This window comes from Eptesicus fuscus, chromosome 25, assembly GCF_027574615.1.
Source record: "Eptesicus fuscus isolate TK198812 chromosome 25, DD_ASM_mEF_20220401, whole genome shotgun sequence".
Classification (NCBI taxonomy): Eukaryota; Metazoa; Chordata; class Mammalia; order Chiroptera; family Vespertilionidae; genus Eptesicus; species Eptesicus fuscus.
In genome coordinates, this window is record NC_072497.1 from 2,693,158 (window position 1) to 2,712,907 (window position 19,750).

The window sequence follows — 19,750 nt, forward strand, 5'->3', positions numbered from 1 at the left end:
GGTGCCTTTTGTGGAAGCTCGCATCGAAAGCTGCGTCCAGGGAATAGAATCCTTACACATAACTGCAAAGCCGTGTAATATTTGAGGAGTCGCAAGCCTGGCTCCGCGTCTCCGCGTCTGTCACGGATGTGGCCTCCGGGCCCGACAAGCGTTTCGGGGGAGCATCCTCTTTGGAGGTGAACGGGCTGACACTTTGGTTGGTCCCGGTTTTTTTTTTTTGGTTTTTTTAAAAATATATATTTTATTGATTTTTTACAGAGAGGAAGGGAGAGGGATAGAGAGTTAGAAACATCGATGAGAGAGAAACATCGATCAGCTGCCTCCTGCACACCCCCCACTGGGGATGTGCCTGCAACCAAGGTACATGCCCTTGACCGGAATCGAACCTGGGACCCTTGAGTCCGCAGGCCGACGCTCTATCCATTGAGCCAAACCGGTCTCGGCAATAGCATCTTCTTTTAAACTGAGGACGATCTTGACTAAGCAATTACCTTGCAAAATACAACACAAACAAGGTCAAGGACTCTCCTTCCATGGCACTTCCCACGGTCCCTCCCCGCCTGCCTGGGGGCTGCCTGGAGGGTGTCAAGACTCATGCCGTTTACATGTGCTGGCACGGACCTGACCGCGTAAACAGTCAATGACAAAAAAAAACACGGCTCCAATACTTAACATCTGCAACAGGGACACATCACATAAATCGTTATTAACAAAACTGTTTATTGGTTTTTAAATATACATGGGTTAAATTTTTAAATGTTAGTTTATTTTATTACGGTTTATGTCATGATAAAAGAATACTGAACCAAAACATCAGAGAAAATGGAGGCTCAGTAGCATGATTTAATATACTTTCCTGGATAAACAAATTTTCTTAAAAAAGTATATAGCTTTTTATCTAATAAAAACTTCCTAAAAATTCAATGTTCAGAATTGAATTTTTACTAAATCCAGAAAACCAGAGTTCAGAAAAATAAAAGCAGTGTGGGTAGCAAGAGAAAAGAGAAAGAAGTGGGAAAAAAGTAGATCTGAATAGCAAGTGTGACATCGCTGGCTGGCTTGTTATAATTTTTTTTTTCCCCAATCTATTTAAAACAGGATTATCTCTCTGCGACCCTGCAGGTAAAAAAATCCTAGTGTTTTAGCTATAAGAAAGTTTGAAGATTTCAGATATACAGATAAGCCAATTAAAAAACAAACACCTTTCTGTCTAGTATTCTAAAGACTTTAAAGCATTATATAAAACTTTAAAATTCCTGTCACCCACATTTTAAGAAATAAATCTACACTTTAATAAGCACTCTTAAGATATAAAACGGTCTGGAAAAAATTACATCCTATACCGGGCTAACCCCGCCCTCTGCCATAGGCAGGAGGGGAAGGTCATCCCGAAATCTTGTCAATTTCTGCAACAAGCGAGCAGGCGCCTCCCCCAGGAGGGACGCCTCAGAACACCCTAAATTTACCTAAATAGCTGCACTTTCTCAGTGGGACTCTCTGCAGCAAGAGAGTTACACTAATAGAACCGTCAAAATTTATTTTAATGGCGAGACTTAAAAGCATGATCTCCTTTTTCTTTTCTTTTCTTTTTTATCTCCCCTTTCTTTTCTTTTTCTTTTTCTTTATCTCGCCTTTCTGGAAAAGCTTGCTTTGAACACAGACAGGGACTCCTATTATTTCCAGCCCATCATGAGAAACAGAATGGAGGAAGACCAACAACCTCCCGTATCCTTCAATTCTACTGACGGGACAAAAAATATAAAGGAACTTCACTTTTTAAAGGACAACCTAATAGGGTACATAACGTGACCTTTTCACTGTGTGTCTTCTGTGTGCGTATGTCTTTGATGCTCTTAAGCGTTCCCTTTAAATCACAAGATTTCAAATCCCACCCTTAATATTGCTGAACAAGACAAACACCGAAGCTTATCGTATAGGCACGCGGCCTCTAAGGCCGAAACCACACCCAGAGGTTTTAAGCAAAGTCCCCGATCTTTCGTAAGCGGCAGAAGGAAATGAAGGAACGAGAAGGGTCAGACTCAACCTGAAACCTCACTATGAGAACCAGGGCTGCCCGCGTCCAGCCAGAGCGGGAGGCAGGGGGCGGCCCTGGGCGTGCACCCGGCGGAGGCGCGCTGCGGGGCGGGCCCTGGGCTGCCGGCGGTGAGGAAGGGCCGGGAAGGGCTTCTCTCCGCGCCCCCCTTCCAGGCCGGCAGCGCCGGGTCCGTTACTTCCCGTAGAACTTCTTGTTGAGGAGGAAGATCAGGAGGTTGACGTTCACTTTAGCTCTGTCGAACAACTTCATGACGGCCACGCCTTCGTACTGAAGCTGCAGCAGGTCCTGTTCAGAGAGAAACGTCTGGACGGTTAATCAGGCCCGTGGGACAGGAAGAGAAAGGACGCGGCGTGGAAAGGACCGCGTGTGCCGGGGTGAGCCGGGCTGGGAAAGACGTTGGCCCACGTCCCTGCCCACAGCACAGCCACCTGGGAGCTCAGGGAAAGCACAGGCCGGTCGGCCCAGTTTCCCGGGACGTTTGGAGGGAAGAAGGCAGGTGGCTCATATGAAAATACACAAAACACGCCAAGAAAAAGCAGCATGTTCAGCTGTCACGCACAATCACGTGTCTCCGGTGGGTCGGAGCGCTAATCAACCTGGAGAAGGTGAAGGATGCCAATCCCCGGTGAAATGCACTGATCGCTGCCAGGACCAGGCCGGCAATGTTGTCGCTAAAGGAGCTACTAGAGCCTTCGTGTCTGTCTCACCAGAAAAAGCTTATATGCCCTGACCGGTGTGGCTCAGTGGATAGAGCGTCGACCTGGGGACTGAAGGGTCCCAGGTTCGATTCCGGTCAAGGGCATGTACCTTGGTTGCGGGCACATCCCCAGTGGGGGGTGTGCAGGAGGCAGCTGATTGATGTTTCTCTCTCATCAATGTTTCTAACTCTCTATCCCTCTCCCTTCCTCTCTGTAAAAAAATCAATAAAATATATATAAAAAGAAGAAAAAAAAAGCTTATATACTGTGAAGGCGAGGGAAAGAGAGGACTAAATGTTTATCAGGTGTCAGACGGAGTGACCCAGGGACATGGAAGCGTGGATCAGAGTGCGGGATCTCGGAGGGAAGGCGGGGGAGGGTGGGGGGCTGGGGGGGTAAACCAAGGACCTTGCATGGATATATGCATGGCCCATGGACACAGACAATGGAGCGGTGAGGGCCTGGGGTGGGGGCAGGCTAGAGGGGGGCCAGTGGGGGGGAAAAGGGGACATATGTAATACTTTCAACAATAAAGAATTATTAAAAATAATAATAATATGCCCTGGCCAGTGTGGCTCAGTGGATAGAGCATCGGCCTGTGGACTGAAGGGTCCCAGGTTCGATTCTGGTCAAGGGCACATGCCTGGGTTGCGGGCTCGATCCCCAGTGGGGGGGTGTGCAGGAGGCAGCCGATCCATGATTCTCTCTCATCGTTGATGTTTCTCTCTCTCTTTCCCTCTCCCTTCCTCTCTGAAATCAATAAAAAAATATGTATTTTAAAAAATAATAATAATAAATAAATGTTTACCAGGTGTCTACCACATGGCTGACACTGTATAAGCACATTATGCAGTGTCTCTTTAAGTCTGACAAAAACCCCGAGAGGGGTGGTAATCCCGAGTTTAAAGACGAGGCTCGGCCGGGAAATGACTTGACCAGGAGCCCGGACCTGGACGCTGAAGCTGGGCCTGACCCGGAGCCCTTGCTTTTCCCACCGCCCTCCACTGTCCAGAACAGACTTAGGAAATCGGATTGGTCTCACGCCTCAGCTTTCGAAGGGCGGTGATGAGAAAGCAAGAGTCAAAGGGCTCGAGAGGAACCCTCAAGTTCAACCAGTTCATTTTTTTTAAATGTATTTTCTTGATTTCAGAGAGGAAAGGAGAGGGGGAGAGAGAAACATCAATGATGAGAGAGAATCATGGATCGGCTGCCTTCTGCACGCCCCACGCTGGGGATCGAGCCCGCAACCCAGGCATGTGCCCTTGACTGGAATTGAACCTGGGACCCTTCAGTCCCCAGGCCGATGCTCTATCCACTGAGCCAAACAAGTCAGGGCAACCAGTTTATGTTTTTTTGAAAAATCCTAGCAGCTTCATGAAGGCCAGGACCCTGGTGTGTCACCTGCACCTAACACACAACCTCGCACCAGCAGTCATTCCATAGTTCATGAATGTGTACATGGAGGAATGCAGTACCTGAGGCGGAATGGGGGGCCTGGAAGAATTTGGGGAAACTGAGGGAATGACAGGATCTTTTTGTGTAAGTACTGAGTCAGCTATGTGTTTCACAAATCCATTTCACATTTGTTCAGCCAACCTGTTTTTTGTGTTTTTTTAAATTTTTTTAATTGATTTCAGAGAGGAAGGAAGAGGGCGAGAGAGATAGAAACATCAATGATGAGAGAGAATCACTGATCGGCTGCCTCTTGCACACACCCCACTGGGGATTGAGCCCGCAACCCTGGCATGTGCCCTTGACCGGTATTGAACCTGGGACCCTTCAGTCCGCAGGCTGACGCTCTATCCACTGAGCCAAACTGGCCAGGACCAGCCAACATGTTTTGAGGGTCTACAAGTCATTGAGAAGGAAACAAAGAAATACTGCGGGTTCCTAAGGTTCACGGTTTGGGGGTGAGAGGAAAATAAGTCGGCCCCTACTAGAGGCTCCTCTAAAGGATGTGGAGCAGCTGGCCTGTGTGGCTCAATGGTTGAGTGTCGACCCGGGAACCAGGAGGTCCTGGTTCAATTCCTGATCAGGGCACATGCCCAGGTTACTGGCTCAATCCCCAGTAGGGGGCGTGCAGGAGGTAACTGATCACTGATGTTTATCTATCATCGATGTTTCTATCTATCCCTCTCCTTTCCTCTCTAAAAAATAAAAAAAAATAAAAATCCATAAAAACATATTTAAAAAATAAATAGCCCTAGCCAGTTTGGCTCAGTGGATAGAGCATCAGCCTGCGGACCAAGCGGTCCTGGGTTCGATTCTGGTCAAGGGCACGTACCTTAGTTGCAGGCTCCTCCCCGGCTTGGGCCCTGGTTGGGGCTCGTGCAGGAGGCAGCCAATCGATTTGTTTCTCTCACATCGATGTTTCTCTCTGTCTTTCCCTCTCTCTAAAAAAAAAAAAATCAATGGAAAAATATCCTCGGCCAAAACCGGTTTGGCTCAGTGGATAGAGCGTCGGCCTGCGAACTCAAGGGTCCCAGGTTCGATTCCGGTCAAGGGCATGTACCTTGGTTGTGGGCACATCCCTAGTGGGGGGTGTGCAGGAGGCAGCTGATCGATGTTTCTCTCTCATTGATGTTTCTAACTCTCTATCCCTCTCTCTTCCTCTCTGTAAAAAAAAAAATCAATAAAATATATTTTTTTTAAAAAAAGAAGAAAAAAAAAAAGAATAAAATCCTCGGGTAAGGAATAAAAATTTAAAAAAGGATTCAGTTCACAAAGATGCAATTTACGCACATCTTGTTAGACATACTCCTTTGACCACCTTTACCAAATCAAAATCTTTAAAAAAGGATATAAAAAAATTAAATTAAAAAATAAAAGCAAAAAAGGATATGGAGCTAGCTCCCGAGTAGGCTTACAATGGTGTACTGTCAAGACGTACACTTAAGCCTTTTGTTCGCGTCCAAGGTATCAGCTCCACCGAGTGCCAACACGAATGGGAGCCTCAGGGAGCGGCTCTCTGAGGATTCCCACATCCCAGGGCGCACAGACCACATCACACAGAAACCGGACTCGGCGCCTCTCCCCGCAGTGGAGCCCAGCTCGCCGCCACACACGGACTGCTCTCTCCCGTCTCCCGTCTCCCCGGCCTGGACGAGAACACGACCACCCCGGACGCAGGGCCCCCAGCTCCACCTGGGGCACGCCCACCTGGTAATGTAACATGAACGTCTCCATCTGGACTCCCATGAACTTGGCTTTCACTTCAAAGTCTCCCACTTCTTCTGTTGGAGTGATTTCAAAGATCACATTCTTAAACCTGTTGAGACAGAACATCAGAAGGGGTGATGTTGATGGTCTCATATAAAAATATCCTGTGAAACCAGAGGGAGTCGGACCTCCGTTACCACCATTTGTCCACCATCCAGAGCTGAGGGGTCAGTGCCGACATGTACACATAAGGAACTGGTGGACATTGAAATTGGGTCTCAAAAGAACTGTTGGTCCAGAAAGAAACTCACTACAGACCGATTCATTTGCCTGTCAGCATAACCATTATTGCTCGTCTCACATTCAGTTCTTATAAGTATATCTCTAGTGACACATGATCTCGCCCATCTAGGGGAAATGATGAACAACATAGACTGATGAACAAGAACAGACCCAGAAACAAGGAGGCATCGATCGGACTATCGGGCCTCAGAGGGAGGATAGGGGGGGGTAGGGGGGGGGGGGGAGAGATCAACCAAAGGACTTGTGTGCATGCATATGAGCCTATCCAAGGGTTAAGTTCAACGGGGGGTGGGGGCATCTGTGGGGAGGGGTGTGGGATGGGAATGGGGGGACGAGGACAAATATGTGACACCTTAATCAATAAAGAAATTAAAAAAAAAAAATCCTGTGAAATGCAAAGGAGGAGGTGAACGGTGACTTCAGGAGTGACACAGGGGTACAAGGTCAAGGTCCCAGGACGTCTGCAGGTGACGCCGCGTGGGAAGGCTTTGGGTTTGGAGAGAAGAATGGCACCCCCTCCCCGCCCGCCCCTCCCACCCCCCGTCCCCCCAGAGCTCTCTTGCTTTCTTTTCTTTTCTTTTTTTTTTTTAAATATATTGTATTGATTTTTACAGAGAGGAAGGGAGAGGGATAGAGAGTTAGAAACATCAATGAGAGAGAAACATCGATCAGCTGCCTCCTGCACACCCCCTACTGGGGATGTGCCCGCAACCAAGGTACATGCCCTTGACCGGAATCGAACCTGGGACCCTTCAGTCCCCAGGCCGACGCTCTATCCACTGAGCCACACCGGTCATGGCCAGAGCTCTCTGGCTTTCTACTGAAAAAGGAGCCACTGAGGAATGCCGCCAATGGCCTCTGAAGGGGTGATGTCAGAGGAATGCGCTTGGCCTGCCACGTGGCCACTGCCGAAACCTGGATAGAAGGAGAATCAAGAGCAAGTTGGCCTGGAAGGAGAGGGCGACAAGAGGGTATGTGAGAACGCACACATGTTTGAAGACTGGAAGAAGCACCCTGGCCGGTGTGGCTCAGCGGATGGAGCGTCGGCCTGTGGACTGAAGCGTCCTGGGTTTGATTCCGGTCAAGGGCACATGCCCGGGTTGCGGGCTCGATCCCCAGTGGAGGGCGTGCAGGAGGCAGCTGATCCATGATTCTCTCTCATCATTGATGTTTCTATCTCTCTCTCCCTCTCCCTTTCTCTCTGAAACCAATAAAAACATATATTTAAAAAAAAAAAAAGACTGGAAGAAGTGATTAAATGAACAAAAGGGGGTCAGAACAAAAAGAGCGAAGAGAAGAGGTTTTCTGGACAGAGTGGGTGTTACAGATACACATGCACCGAGTATCACCATAGATAATTGCTATTACTGAACATAGAGGGCGTCCCCCAACCAACGTATACATACTTTGAATGATTATAATGTCAGTGATTACTAACATACAATTTATTTTCAAAACTAAGTGCGTTATCAGCTGTTAAAGTGTATATACAATTTTTGGGGACACTCTATTTAAGACATCATTCATTCTCAACATGTTACACGCCCCTAAGTTTTATGGCACCAGAAGAAGGTGGGAACATGCTGTTCTCCAAGTGATCAAAGCACGTCACCCCAGACTTCCAGAACTCAACTGTGGAGCAACCTTATCTACAGACAGTCCTCGGGTTACGTCGGACTCGACGTACGTCGTTTCGTGGTTACGTTGCCATCTCCCATTTATTTATTAAAAAAAAAAAAGTTCTGTCATTTCAACGTATGTACACATGTGCTTTATGTTTTTTATCATTTATTTACCACAAGTAAAGGTCAGGAATTGTTATCTTCCTTTTAAATTTTTTTACTGTTTCACTTCATTACTGCTGTCTATGTGCTCCATGTGAGTGACGTAGGTGCTTATGTAGGTGGGTTCCGACTTACGGTGAAAATCGCGTTATGTCGCACCGTAGGAACGGATCTCTGACGTAACCCGAGGACCTAGTGTATTGTGAACAGAGCTGAGACCATGAAAGATGCAAAAGAGGCACCTAGCTGGTTTGGCTCAGTGGATAGAGAGTCAGCCTGCGGACTGAAGGGTCCCAGGTTCAATTCCGGTCAAGGGCACACGCCCGGGTTGTGGGCTTGATCCCCAGTGTGGGGTGTGCAGAAGGCAGCCAATCAATGATTCTCTCATCACTGATGTTTCTATCTTTCTCTCCCTCTCCCTTCCTCTCTGAAATCAATAAAAAATGTATTAAAAAAATACTAAGGCATTGAAAAATCTTAAAACGAACAACAAAAGAAGAGGGACTGGAGAGGCTAAAAGAGGTCACAAAATCCAGGCCCTAAAACACATGCATTTTACTCAACGGGAGAGCCTCACAGGTCATTCCTTAGAGATATTTATTTTATGTGACAATTTTATTTTAACTGACATCTTTTGTTATCTGGTGTCTAAGCCCATGGTAGCAAATTAAAAAGAAGTAAGAGAGGCAAATAATGGTAGGCACTTGAACAGTAGTGGGAAATGATGAAGAAATAAGAGAAGAGCTAATAAATATTATGAAATGAAAAATGCATAAAGTACCCAACCAAAAAAAACGCCCCAAAAGACCAAGATCCCTAATTGAAACAATGACCAGAGAGAATCCAGACAATAAGCCACATTTTAAACACACACACACACACACACACACACACACACACACACACAGAATTCAAAGAAATGCAAAACTTTAAAATGAGATTCTTTTTTTAAACTACTAAGCTCAAAAATATCAACGATTATTTTATTATTCATTGATGGAAAGGAAGTCGTGAGATAAGTAAGCACTTTCATACACATTTCAGACACAAATGAAAAATATTTTGGCAATAGATAAAAAAGTTAAACATTTTTTTCAATTAATATGGAAAACAGTATGTCAGTTCCTCAAAAAACTAAAAATATAACTATCTAATGACCTAGCAATCCCACTTCTGTGTATATATCCAAAAAGGATTGAAAGCAGGATCTCACAGAGGCATTTCCACTTTCCTGCTCACGGTAGCATTATTCACAATAGCAGAGAGGTGGGAACCACCCAATGACCATCGATGGATGGATGAATAAACAAAATGTGGTTTATATACACAATGGAGTATTATTCAGCCTTAAAAAGGAAGGAAATGTCACATGTTACAACATGGATGGCCTGTGAGTACAGCATGATAAGTGAAATAAGCCACTCACAAAAAAAAAAAGAAAAAATAAGACAGAAAAGCAGAATGGTGGCTGCCCGGGGCTTAGAAATGGGAATAAATTAATTAATGGGCTCAGAGTCTCAGGGTTTTTTTCTTGTTGTTGTTAAATATTTTTATTGGCGTTTTTTTGTTTTTTGTTGTTTTTTTTAGAGAGAGAGAGAGAGGAAGGAGAGGGAGAGAGAAACATCAATGTGAGAGCGGAACAGGGCCAGAGACTCAGTTTTACAAGTTGTCTTTGTTTAGAAACAGAAGAAATGGGAGAAATGGCTTCCTGTTTTAAAGAGGAAAAATTAAAATGGGATCCACACAGCAGGTGTGAAAATGTCCCGAGACAAATGTTCCACAAACAAGGAAAAGAGATACTTCCTGCTGATAACAGACAATTAACTCTGAGTATTGGCTCTAATTCTGCACATACATACATATATATAAATAGATAGAAAAGTATAAAAATGATCATCCTGCTTAGAGAAATAAAGGCAATAATATAAAGATGTGATAAATGCATAAATTAAAAGTAAATAAGTAAATGCATACATTTAAAACATCAATGTACAGAATAAAGTTAAAAAGCGAAGACTTACTGATTCACTTGTAGGTCCTCAATTTCCAGAAGGACCCCCTTTTCATGTAATCTTGCTGCCGTGTATTTCAGAGAAATCTTTTTGCTTTTCTTCCCTTTCATTTCCCTGGGCTTCTTGGAGACCCTGTAAACATGACATCATGTCACTTTCTATAACTATCTACTTTGATTCGGTTGGTAATTCGAAAATATGGGATCAGAAAGCGAACTTCCCATACACAAGGGTAAATAACATCAACTCTAAAATGGCAAATAAATATTAGGATTAGCCTAAGCAATATCGCTGCAAAACGGGGGAAAGATTACGAAGTTGGTTTTCTCTTTAATTTAAATTACATTGGAGAACACGCCATGAATTTGACAGTGTCTTCATCTTTCTATGCACACCTACCAGCAAGGGTGAGGGCTCCTAATGCCAGCTTGGGGGAGCTGTACTGACCCCCAGGGGAGTCACTCTACACCCCTCGGCTGTGCAGGGGAAGAATATAAACATCTCAGAATAAGTACTTTTTAAAAGAGTTTAAGCCTGGCCCTGACCGCTTTGGCTCAGTGGATAGAGCACCGGACTGCGGAGTAAAGGGTCCCAGGTTCGATTCCGGTCAAGGGCACATGCCCAGGTTATAGGCTCGATCCCCAGTAGGGGGCGTGCAGGAGGCAGCCGATCAATGATTCTCTCTCATCATTGATGTTTCTATCTCTCTCTCCCTCTCCCTTCCTCTCTGAAATCAACAAAAAATTTTTTTTAACAACAACAACAAAAAAAGAGTTTAAGCCTGCATAGTTATTACAGAGGAATGGGAACAAGGAAAAAGAAACAGATATTGGAAATTACTGGGGATGCCCAGCTGGCATGGTCCAGTGGTTGAGTGCTGACCTATGAACCAGGAAGTCACGGTTCGGTTCCCGGTCAGGGCACATGCCTGGGTTGTGGGCTTGATCCCCAGTGCAGGAGGCAGCCGATCAATGATTCTCTCTCATCACTGATGTTTCTATCTCTCTCCCTCCCCCTTCCTCTCTGAAATCAATAAAATATATATTTAAAGAAAAAAGAAGTTACTGGGATAACTGAGGCAAGAAGTGATAAGAAAAATAAGCAAAGGAAAAATAGAGACAAATGAAAACCAGGGATTTGGGACTCCAAAGGGGGTGAGGGGCGCCTCAGGAAATGGGGCAGAAATGCTGGCAGGAGTGGAAATGGGAACCATCCCTCTGGAAGGAAACTGAAATATCTATCAAAATCGCATCTGGACAAAACTTTTGACCCAGCAATTCCACTTCTAGGAATTTATCTTTAAAAATATGCCCACAGCCAGAGACATGGATAAATGGAACTGACAGATCTCGGAAGGGAGGTGAGTGGGGAGCACGGGAAGACCTCAGCCACAGAACATACATATATGCATATATGCAGAGCCCATGGACATCCTTGTAGACAATAATGTGGTGAAGGCCTAGGAGGGGCGGGGGCAGGGCAGAGGGAGGCAAAGGTGGGGGACATCTTTTACAGAGTCAACAATAAAAAATAAATTAATTTAAAATATATTCCCTGGCCGGTGTGGCTCAGTGGATAGAGCACCGGCCTACAGACTGAAGGGTCCCGGATTTGATTCCAGTCAGGGGCACATGCCCAGATTGCAGACTCAATCCCCAGTAGGGGGCGTGCAGGAGGCAGCCAGTAGATCAATGATTCTCTCTCATCACTGATGTTTCCATCTCTCCCGCTCCCTTCCTCTCTGAAATCAATAAAAATATATTTAGCCCTGACCGGTTTGGCCCAGTGGATGAAGCGTCGATCTGTGGACTGAGGGGTCCCAGGTTCGATTCCGGTCGGGGGCATGTACCTTGGTTGCGGGCACATCCCCAGTGGGGAGTGCGCAGGAGGCAGCTGAATCGATGTTTCTCTCTCATCGATGTTTCTAACTCTCTATCCCTCTCCCTCTCCCTTGCTCTCTGTAAAAAATCAATAAAATATATTTAAAAATAAAAATAAAAATATATTAAAAAAATATGTTCACATTTGCAAAATGATGTATGTACAAGAGGTTATTTGTTGCAGAATTTTCCAAAATACATAACTGGAAAGCACATAAATGCCCACCAATGGGGAATTTATTGAGCCAGTTGTTGTATCTATCTTCACAGTGGAATACTATTTAAAAAGGAAACGAGACCCTAGCTGTCTTAGTGGACCTAGAAGCAATGACGACTTCATGGCAATGCGCACACTTAGTCCCTAGATCTTGGAGTCTAAATACTGTTCTTCTAAAGGGAACCAGGGGTGTTTGGAGAAAAAGCTAATTCCCAGTCTGGGGAGGGGAAGTACAAGTTGAACCAGAAACACCTTGCGCTATAAAGTCAGGAAGTTCTCAAGAACGACGGGGGCATGTCAAAAGGACACAGGCACCAGCCCTGCCAGCCGGGTGAACGGGACCTGGTTGTTGAGAGAGAAAGCTGATATGGCAAAATGAGAACAGAAGAATCTAGGCGAAGGCTATGTGGGTGTTTACTGTTCTATTCATTCAACTTTCCTGAAGCTTGGAAACTCTTAAAATGGAAAGATAGGAGCAAAATAGAAACTAACCTACAAGCAGGACCTACACGGACCAGCGCGCCTCTCTGGGTTTCGAGTTTCCCTCCCCACAGAGGGGCAGGCTAACGGTTTCGGCTGGTGCATCACACTCCTCAGCCACCAGGAAAGCCAGGGGCCGAGACCCCGTCCCCAGGAGCTACAGGGTGAGGCTGAGGAACCGCAATGTTTAATATTCCTCAAGCGACCTTGGGGCGCAGACAGGGTGCAGGACCACGAGATAATGTCCATCCTGATTCTTTCATTTCTGGGGCTAGGAAGCCATTTCGGAACAAGAGATGTTTAGAAAGAAGTACCTGTGAAATCCCCCACACAGTGCTTATCTGCATCCTACAATGGCGAATGGGACCAGGAATTTACACAGATGATTAGATCAGAAGAAAAATAAAGAACGAATGCAATGAAGAGGTCCAGTGTGTTCTAAGTTAAAAAGTCCGCAGCCCTAGCTGGTTTGGCTCAGGGGCGGAGCGTCGGACTACAGACTGAAGGGTCCTGGATTCAATTCTGGTCAAGGGCACATACCTCGGTTATAGGCTTCATCCCCGGCCCTGATCAGGGTCCGTGCAGGAGGCAACCAATCGATGTGTCTCTCTCACATTGATGGAACTCTCTCTCCGTCTCTCCCCCTCCCTCCCACTCTCTCTAAAAATCAATGGAAAAAATGTCCTCAGGTGAGGATGAAAAATAAATAAATAAAAAATCCCCATGTCACTTCAGTTGCCTCTACGGCTCCCCACCACACACACACCCCTGCCCTCCCCCCCCCCGCCCCGATGTGGATAAATCTTTAAAAGAAACACTCACTTGCCCTTGCTGGCCAGGTTGTCCAGGCAGGTTTTGATGTAGCTTTTATAGTAATCCACCTGCTCTCCGTAGAACGTGGCCTTGGAGTTCAGAGCAGCGTACGTCTGCTGCAGCTTCACCAGCTCGGCCTTCCTCCTCTGCCGGTATCTCCGCTGGTTCCGGATATCCTGGGACACAAGTATTAAAGTGAAAAAAAAAAACACACCATGTCCGATATCTTGTGCCCCTGGAATCATTAACAGTAGAACCCAGTGGTGCTTAAACTGTGCCTTGCATGACCACCCATTCTTAACAGGCAGCAATTCATGTTCAATAATTAACAAGGAAACTCAGATCGCATCCATTTCCCCCCCGATTTGTATTTTCCAAAGGTGGGGAAATGTGTTACTTTTATGGGCTTCCACATTCTTAGAGTTTACATGCAAAAAAAAAAAAAAAGAATTTACATGCAAAGCTGGTTAAGCCTCTTAAATAGGTTGTCAGAAGAAGGAGAAGATAAGGAGTTGATGATCAACTCAATGTCAATTTAGGTTTCACAGAAATCCTTAGGAAGATCTGGAAACTTCCAAAGAGGTCAAAGACAAATAGAGATATGGGAAGCTCTTTCTATGAATTTAGGCTCTGAAATGAGTTATCAAAGGGCGGGCCAGGTCCTCGTGTTAGAAGAATCAGAGACGATTCTTCAGGTGAAAGGACACGGGTGTGCTATGAACTGCAGATACGCTGCCATCTGAAGAGCTACTGTCTCTTTAAGAGCCTCTGGGAGAGGGAGAAACGTGGCCAGGCCCCCGCCGTCCCCGGGCAGCAGTACCCTGGCGATGTCGTTGATCAGCTCCTGGTAGCGGTTCTTGGGGTTCACGGTCCCCAGCTCCGTGAGCTTCTTCAAGCCCGCCTGGATCTTGTCCTTCTTCTCCTGCAGGCTGAGGTTGCTGTCTTCCTTGACAGATTTGGACTTCTTCATTTTGTCGGGAGTTTTGGCGTCGCGGATGGCGCGTCTCTGCATGGCCCTCTGATGCTCGGCTTCCTACACGGAAGAAGTTCCCGGTAACCTCAGTGCCCCGGTCCCAGCCCCGAATTCACACAGCTCCCACACTGCGTTCTGGCAACGGGGAACACGCTTAGCCGGCAGCTGACAGAGAAACTGCACGAAGCAGAGGCAGATTGCTTTACATCTGTTTGTGTTTTTTTAATTATATTTTTAATCTTTATTCTTTTTTAATTGATTTCAGAGAGAAGGGAGAGGGAGAGAGAGACAGGAACATCAATGATGAGAATCGTGGATCAGCTGCTTCCGAACTCGCCCTACTGAGGATGGAGCCTGCAACCTGGGCAGGTGCTCTTGAGCGGAATCGAACCCGGGACCCTTCAGTCCGCAGGCTGACGCTCTGTCCACTGAGCCAAACGGGCTAGGGCTGCTTTTACATCTTTCAATCACCTGGCTTCTTAGGGCTTCTGTCCTGGACTCTTAGGTACAATCGGGAGATTGGGCTCTACTGGCTACAAAATCCCTCGTCTCTTCCCTATCACCTGCTGAGACATGGGAGCCGCCTCATTTTATTTGAAACGCAGCTCGATAAACGTTATAGCTACACCAGGGCTCAGTCTCTTCTTGCTGATTCTTTTTGCCACCTGTCCGTGCCGAATCACGCTCCGGCCTTCCCTCTGCTTTTAAACGCGTTGCAAAGGCCAGGATCTTGAGAATACAAAGACTTTCCCTTCACACGTCTATGTTTCCCAGTCAACACCCAATGTTTGCCCAGTCTGGCCCTGCCCGACACAGGACCCACACCTGCTGTTCAATTCACTCGGCACTTTCGTCTTTAACTCTGCAAGCGGGCTCCCGCATCTGCCACCCTCATCACCAATGACCATCCCCCAAATCCTTCTCCTAGTTTTCACCTCGCTCATCTCTGCGTTTTCTTCTTTTTAAAAAAAAAAAAATATTTTATTGACTTTTTACAGAGAGGAAGGAAGAGGGATAGAGAGTTAGAAACATCGATGAGAGAGAAACATCCATCAGCTGCCTCCTGCACACTCCCTACTGGGGATGTGCCCGCAACCAAGGTACATGCCCTTGACCGGAATCGAACCTGGGACCCTTCAGTCCGCAGGCCGACGCTCTACCCACTGAGCCACACCGGTTAGGGCTCTGCATTTTCTTCTTGCCCTACAAGTGACCGATGGTCACTTTTCTGTAATGTCCACTCTCAGTATGTCAGTGATCACCTCCGTGCTGACGGGTCCCAAATTGCTGTCACTAGGGCTCCAGTGCCACGTTCTGAGCTGCTTGTACTGAGAGGCTCACATGTGGAATGGCTTGTAATCCCCCCCAAACTGGAGCGTTTCCCTTCCCCACGCTGCCTTCCCCCCTGATGTCCAGGCTACTCTGCATCACACAGGGCAAGGAGCGCACACACTGGAGTGAGACAGCGGGAGCCCGGTCTGGTTCTGCCAGGACGAGCAGATGATCGCAGGCAAGTCAGTTAACTCTCCGGGTCTCCGCTTCCTCGCCTGTAAAATGAGGACAAACAGACTCGCCTCCTGGGGAAAGGGCAAGGATTCAATGGAGGAACGCGGGGAAGGCACCAACCAGCATCAGGTCCTCAGTAAAGACGGGTCCCTCCCTCACGTCTAACTTTCCTGCAGGTTCAACAAGTTGCCGTTGTTGGTGATGTCTCTTTGCCTCTTTTCTTGCCCCTCACACACACCTATCGCTTCAGGGATCCATCGCAGCTGCTAAAAGCGGAGCATTCACTTCAAACAGTGTTTTTTAAACAGCCCTCTGTGCAGCCTGGAGGGACGCCCAGAGGTGCCACAGGGCTCCCGAAAGCGGGGCTCCCGGGGCCCCATTCCTGCTGCTGTCAGAGCAGCTCCAATTCTGCCTGCTTTATAAACGGGGCTTCCAGCCAGACCGGTGTGGCTCTGCGGCTGAGGACCCAGGAACCAAGAGGTCGCTGGTTCGATTCCTGGTCAGGGCACCTGCCTGGGTTTGGGGCTTGATCCCCAGTAGGGGGCGCTCAGGAGGCACCCAATCAATGATGTTCCTCTCTCACCGATGTTTCTATCTCTCTATCCTTCTCCCTTCCTCTCTCTAAAAATCAATAAACACACACACACACACACACACACACACACACACATACACACACATATATTTTTAATTAGGCTTCCAAGTAAACTGTCATTTAATGGAAAGGATTCGTATGTTCAAAATCTGAAAACGAATGCCCTGACCTACTTCTCTCCTTTTATGAGGACGTGAAACAGGAGCCTTAAACATGAAGTGACTCATCCACCCCTCCCCACTGCCACGCCGCCCCCCAGCACCCGGGCCTGGGACCTTATCACACACCTGGATGACTCACCGCCATCTGCTCTGATGGCGCTACCAAATTAATCGGCACCAAGCAGTCCGCACGGTTACAAAGGCTCTTCACTCCTTCTCTCTCCAGTGCCAAGTTCCTGTCCCGGTTTTGGTGCTACATCCTCTGTCCTCAGGTGTTAGCTCTCGCTGCGCCCCTCCCCGCGGGCCTCCCTGGTAGAGATGCAGGCCTGGCCACATCACACCGCCCTTGGTGCCTCGGTTCCCACGCTCCCCCGCCTGGACTGCCCGCCCCTCTTGCCTCACATCCTATCCATTCTGAGCGTGGCTCCAGCTCCACCTCTTTCTGATGCCTTGCTCCTCGCCGGCCTCGGCCTCTTTCCTGAACATCTGGCGCGTTCACAGCCAGTGCTTCAGGTAACGTTTAAAGGCTCCTTCACTTCTGGTATACACTGAGTGGCCAGATTATTATGGTCTCTGAACACATAATAATCTGGCCACACACACACACACACACACACACACACACACACATTAGAGGCCCGGTGCATGAATTCGTGCATGGGTGGGGTCCGGCCAGCCTGGCCAGGGGGAGGGAACATGGGCAGTTGGCCGGCCTGCCTGCTGGTCGAACTCCTGGTCGAGGGGACAATTTGCATATTAGCCTTTTATTCTATAGGATATACACTGAGTGGCCAGATGATTACGCGTCCAGAGATCATAATAATCTGGCCACTTGGTGTATATCTCACATCTTCCCAACTAGATCATGAACTAACTGGTGGAGTTCAGGAGCCACATCCTGTACTTTTATTCTATCTACCAAGGCACCTAACAAAATGCTAACGATATAATTAATACTCAATAAACTACCGGGCAGATGCACTGATTCTGCCTGGAGTTAAGGGAAAACACACACGCATACAGCATGGACGCGCCAGTGAGCTGCCTCTGGAGCCAACAACCTTCTCAACGAGCCTCACCCAGCACCGCCCTCTGTCCAACCCCAGGCCACCACCTCGTGTGACCCCCACCCGTCCCGGGGGCACCTCTTTGCCTTATGAAGAGTCCACATTAGACCCCTCCGGTTTACCTGCTCGTTGGTGGCTGGGGTTTCCAGGATCTCAGTCAAGGTCTCCCCCGGCTGGAACCGGATGACGTCCACAATCAAACGCTTTGTGCTGGGAGGAAACGGAGGGAACATTTAAATATTAGCAGGTGTCCCACCTCCTCTCCACGGGCCCACGCAGCAGCGGCATAATCACCACCTCCTGGTACTCAAGACCCCAGACTGAGTCGTGCGACTCTCACAGAGCGGGTGCCAAGGCGGGGATCTCCGAGACGGACACTTCACTTGAACATCTTATTGGCAAACAAGGCAGATCGGTCCTAGGCCGAGTGTCATATGTGAAGGGACCACCACTATGACAGGCTCCCAAGGCCAAGGTCACCATTTAGGGTACAAGCAAGCGGGCGTGTTCACCGGGGCCGAGGGGTCGCTGGAGTCCACGGGCTTCATGCTTCCCACCTCGGATACTCACTTCAGCAAGATGGTCCTCGCGTCCATTTCCGCATTCTCGTCCCCAGGCACGTCGAACTTGTTGGTCAGTGTGAGGGACACTTCCGTCTTGGCCAGCGCCTCCTTGTTGGGGTCGTTTAGACTGCCAGCGCCTTCTCCTAAAGTTTTGGAAGGGCAGGGAGAATCGGTATAGTAACGACAGGAGATACGGGAGAGGAGACAGAAACTCACAGAGAAGATGATGCACGCGTAAGGAGATGCTTGAATAAGCCAGCGTGACCCTGGGGCAGGGCCACCTCTGATTGAGAAATAGGAGGAAACCCGTGCCAGGTGAGAAAGGCAGGGTCCACAGTAAACTCATTTCACAGATGTCTGACAGTCATTTCGACACCGCATTATAACCTAACCCTAGCCCTAAGCCCCCCTCCTAACCGCCCCCGCCCCCCCAGGGATGGGGCCTAAGCTGGCAGTCAGATATCGCTCTCCCAGTTCGGGGCCCCTCGCTCATTACCGCCTGCCTGCATCGGAGGCGGGAGAGGCCCCCCGCCACTGCCACTGCACTTGCCAGCCGGGAGCCCAGCTCAGGGCTTCTGGCTGAATGGCACTTCCCCTGTGGGAGCGCACTGACCACCGGGGGGCAGCTCCTGCATTGAGCGTCTGCCCCCTGGTGATCAGTATCTGTCACAGCGACCGGTTGTTCCGCCGTTTGATTTGCATATTGGTCTTTTATTATATAGGATACACTTTTTTTTTTTTTAAGATATGAAGGTTTGTTTTTTTAATATATTTTTACTGATTTCAGAGAGGAAGGGAGAGGGGGAGAGAACTATAAACATCCATGATGAGAGAGAATCATTGATCGGCTGACTCCTGCACGCCCCCTACTGGGGATCGAGCCCACAACCTGGGCATGTGCCCTTGACCGGAATCGAACCCGGGACCTTTCAGGGCTAGGGCTGTACAGACACATTTAAAAAGACCCCCTCCGCCAGACATCACTCGCATCTTCTTCCCTAATGCGTATCCAGAGCTTGAACAGTGCAGCTGCCAATCACAACCCTCCTCTGTCGTGTTCCCTCTTACTGCTGTCAGCTGAGTCGGAACCTTACCTATCAGGGACTCGATGGTGGGCACCTCGCCAAGGTCATCCAGCAGCTCATGGATCGGGTCATTGTGCTCCGGGGCAATGGCGTCCTGGTGATCCAGCAGGAGCTGCACGAACACCACGGGGTCAACTCAATCGACACACTCAGCCCGTCGGCCCCAACCCTGCCCGCGCTGCCCACAAGCACAGAAGAAGGTTAGATGGAAAGTCCGACATTCAAAGGGCTGACAAGCCGATCCTCAGCAAACCTCCCCAAACCAGCAATACGTAAGCATCACAGGCAGTACAGCGAAGGCCGGCGGAGGGGGCAGGAGGAGGGAGGAGAGGGTCCAAGAGGGGAGAAGGGGGACAGCTGTAATACTTTCAACGACAGAGATAAATTTACCAAAAACA

The 19,750-nt window shown here is 48.1% G+C and overlaps 1 protein-coding gene across 1 annotated transcript in view; it reads right to left on the minus strand.

Annotated features, from left to right (window-relative positions):
• Nucleotides 1-700: 700 nt before the first annotated feature.
• IQGAP1 (IQ motif containing GTPase activating protein 1) overlaps nucleotides 701-19,750 on the minus strand; it is a 108,367-nt gene continuing 89,317 nt past the window's right edge. Inside the window, exons 31-38 of the mRNA XM_054713172.1 lie at nucleotides 19,362-19,464; nucleotides 18,275-18,410; nucleotides 17,827-17,914; nucleotides 14,223-14,435; nucleotides 13,412-13,578; nucleotides 10,022-10,144; nucleotides 5,914-6,022; nucleotides 701-2,341 (exon numbers count right to left, since the gene is read on the minus strand). Of these exons, the coding sequence (XP_054569147.1) occupies nucleotides 2,228-2,341; nucleotides 5,914-6,022; nucleotides 10,022-10,144; nucleotides 13,412-13,578; nucleotides 14,223-14,435; nucleotides 17,827-17,914; nucleotides 18,275-18,410; nucleotides 19,362-19,464 (1,053 nt within the window). The 3' untranslated portion in view covers nucleotides 701-2,227. The remainder of the gene's footprint in view (nucleotides 2,342-5,913; nucleotides 6,023-10,021; nucleotides 10,145-13,411; nucleotides 13,579-14,222; nucleotides 14,436-17,826; nucleotides 17,915-18,274; nucleotides 18,411-19,361; nucleotides 19,465-19,750) is intronic.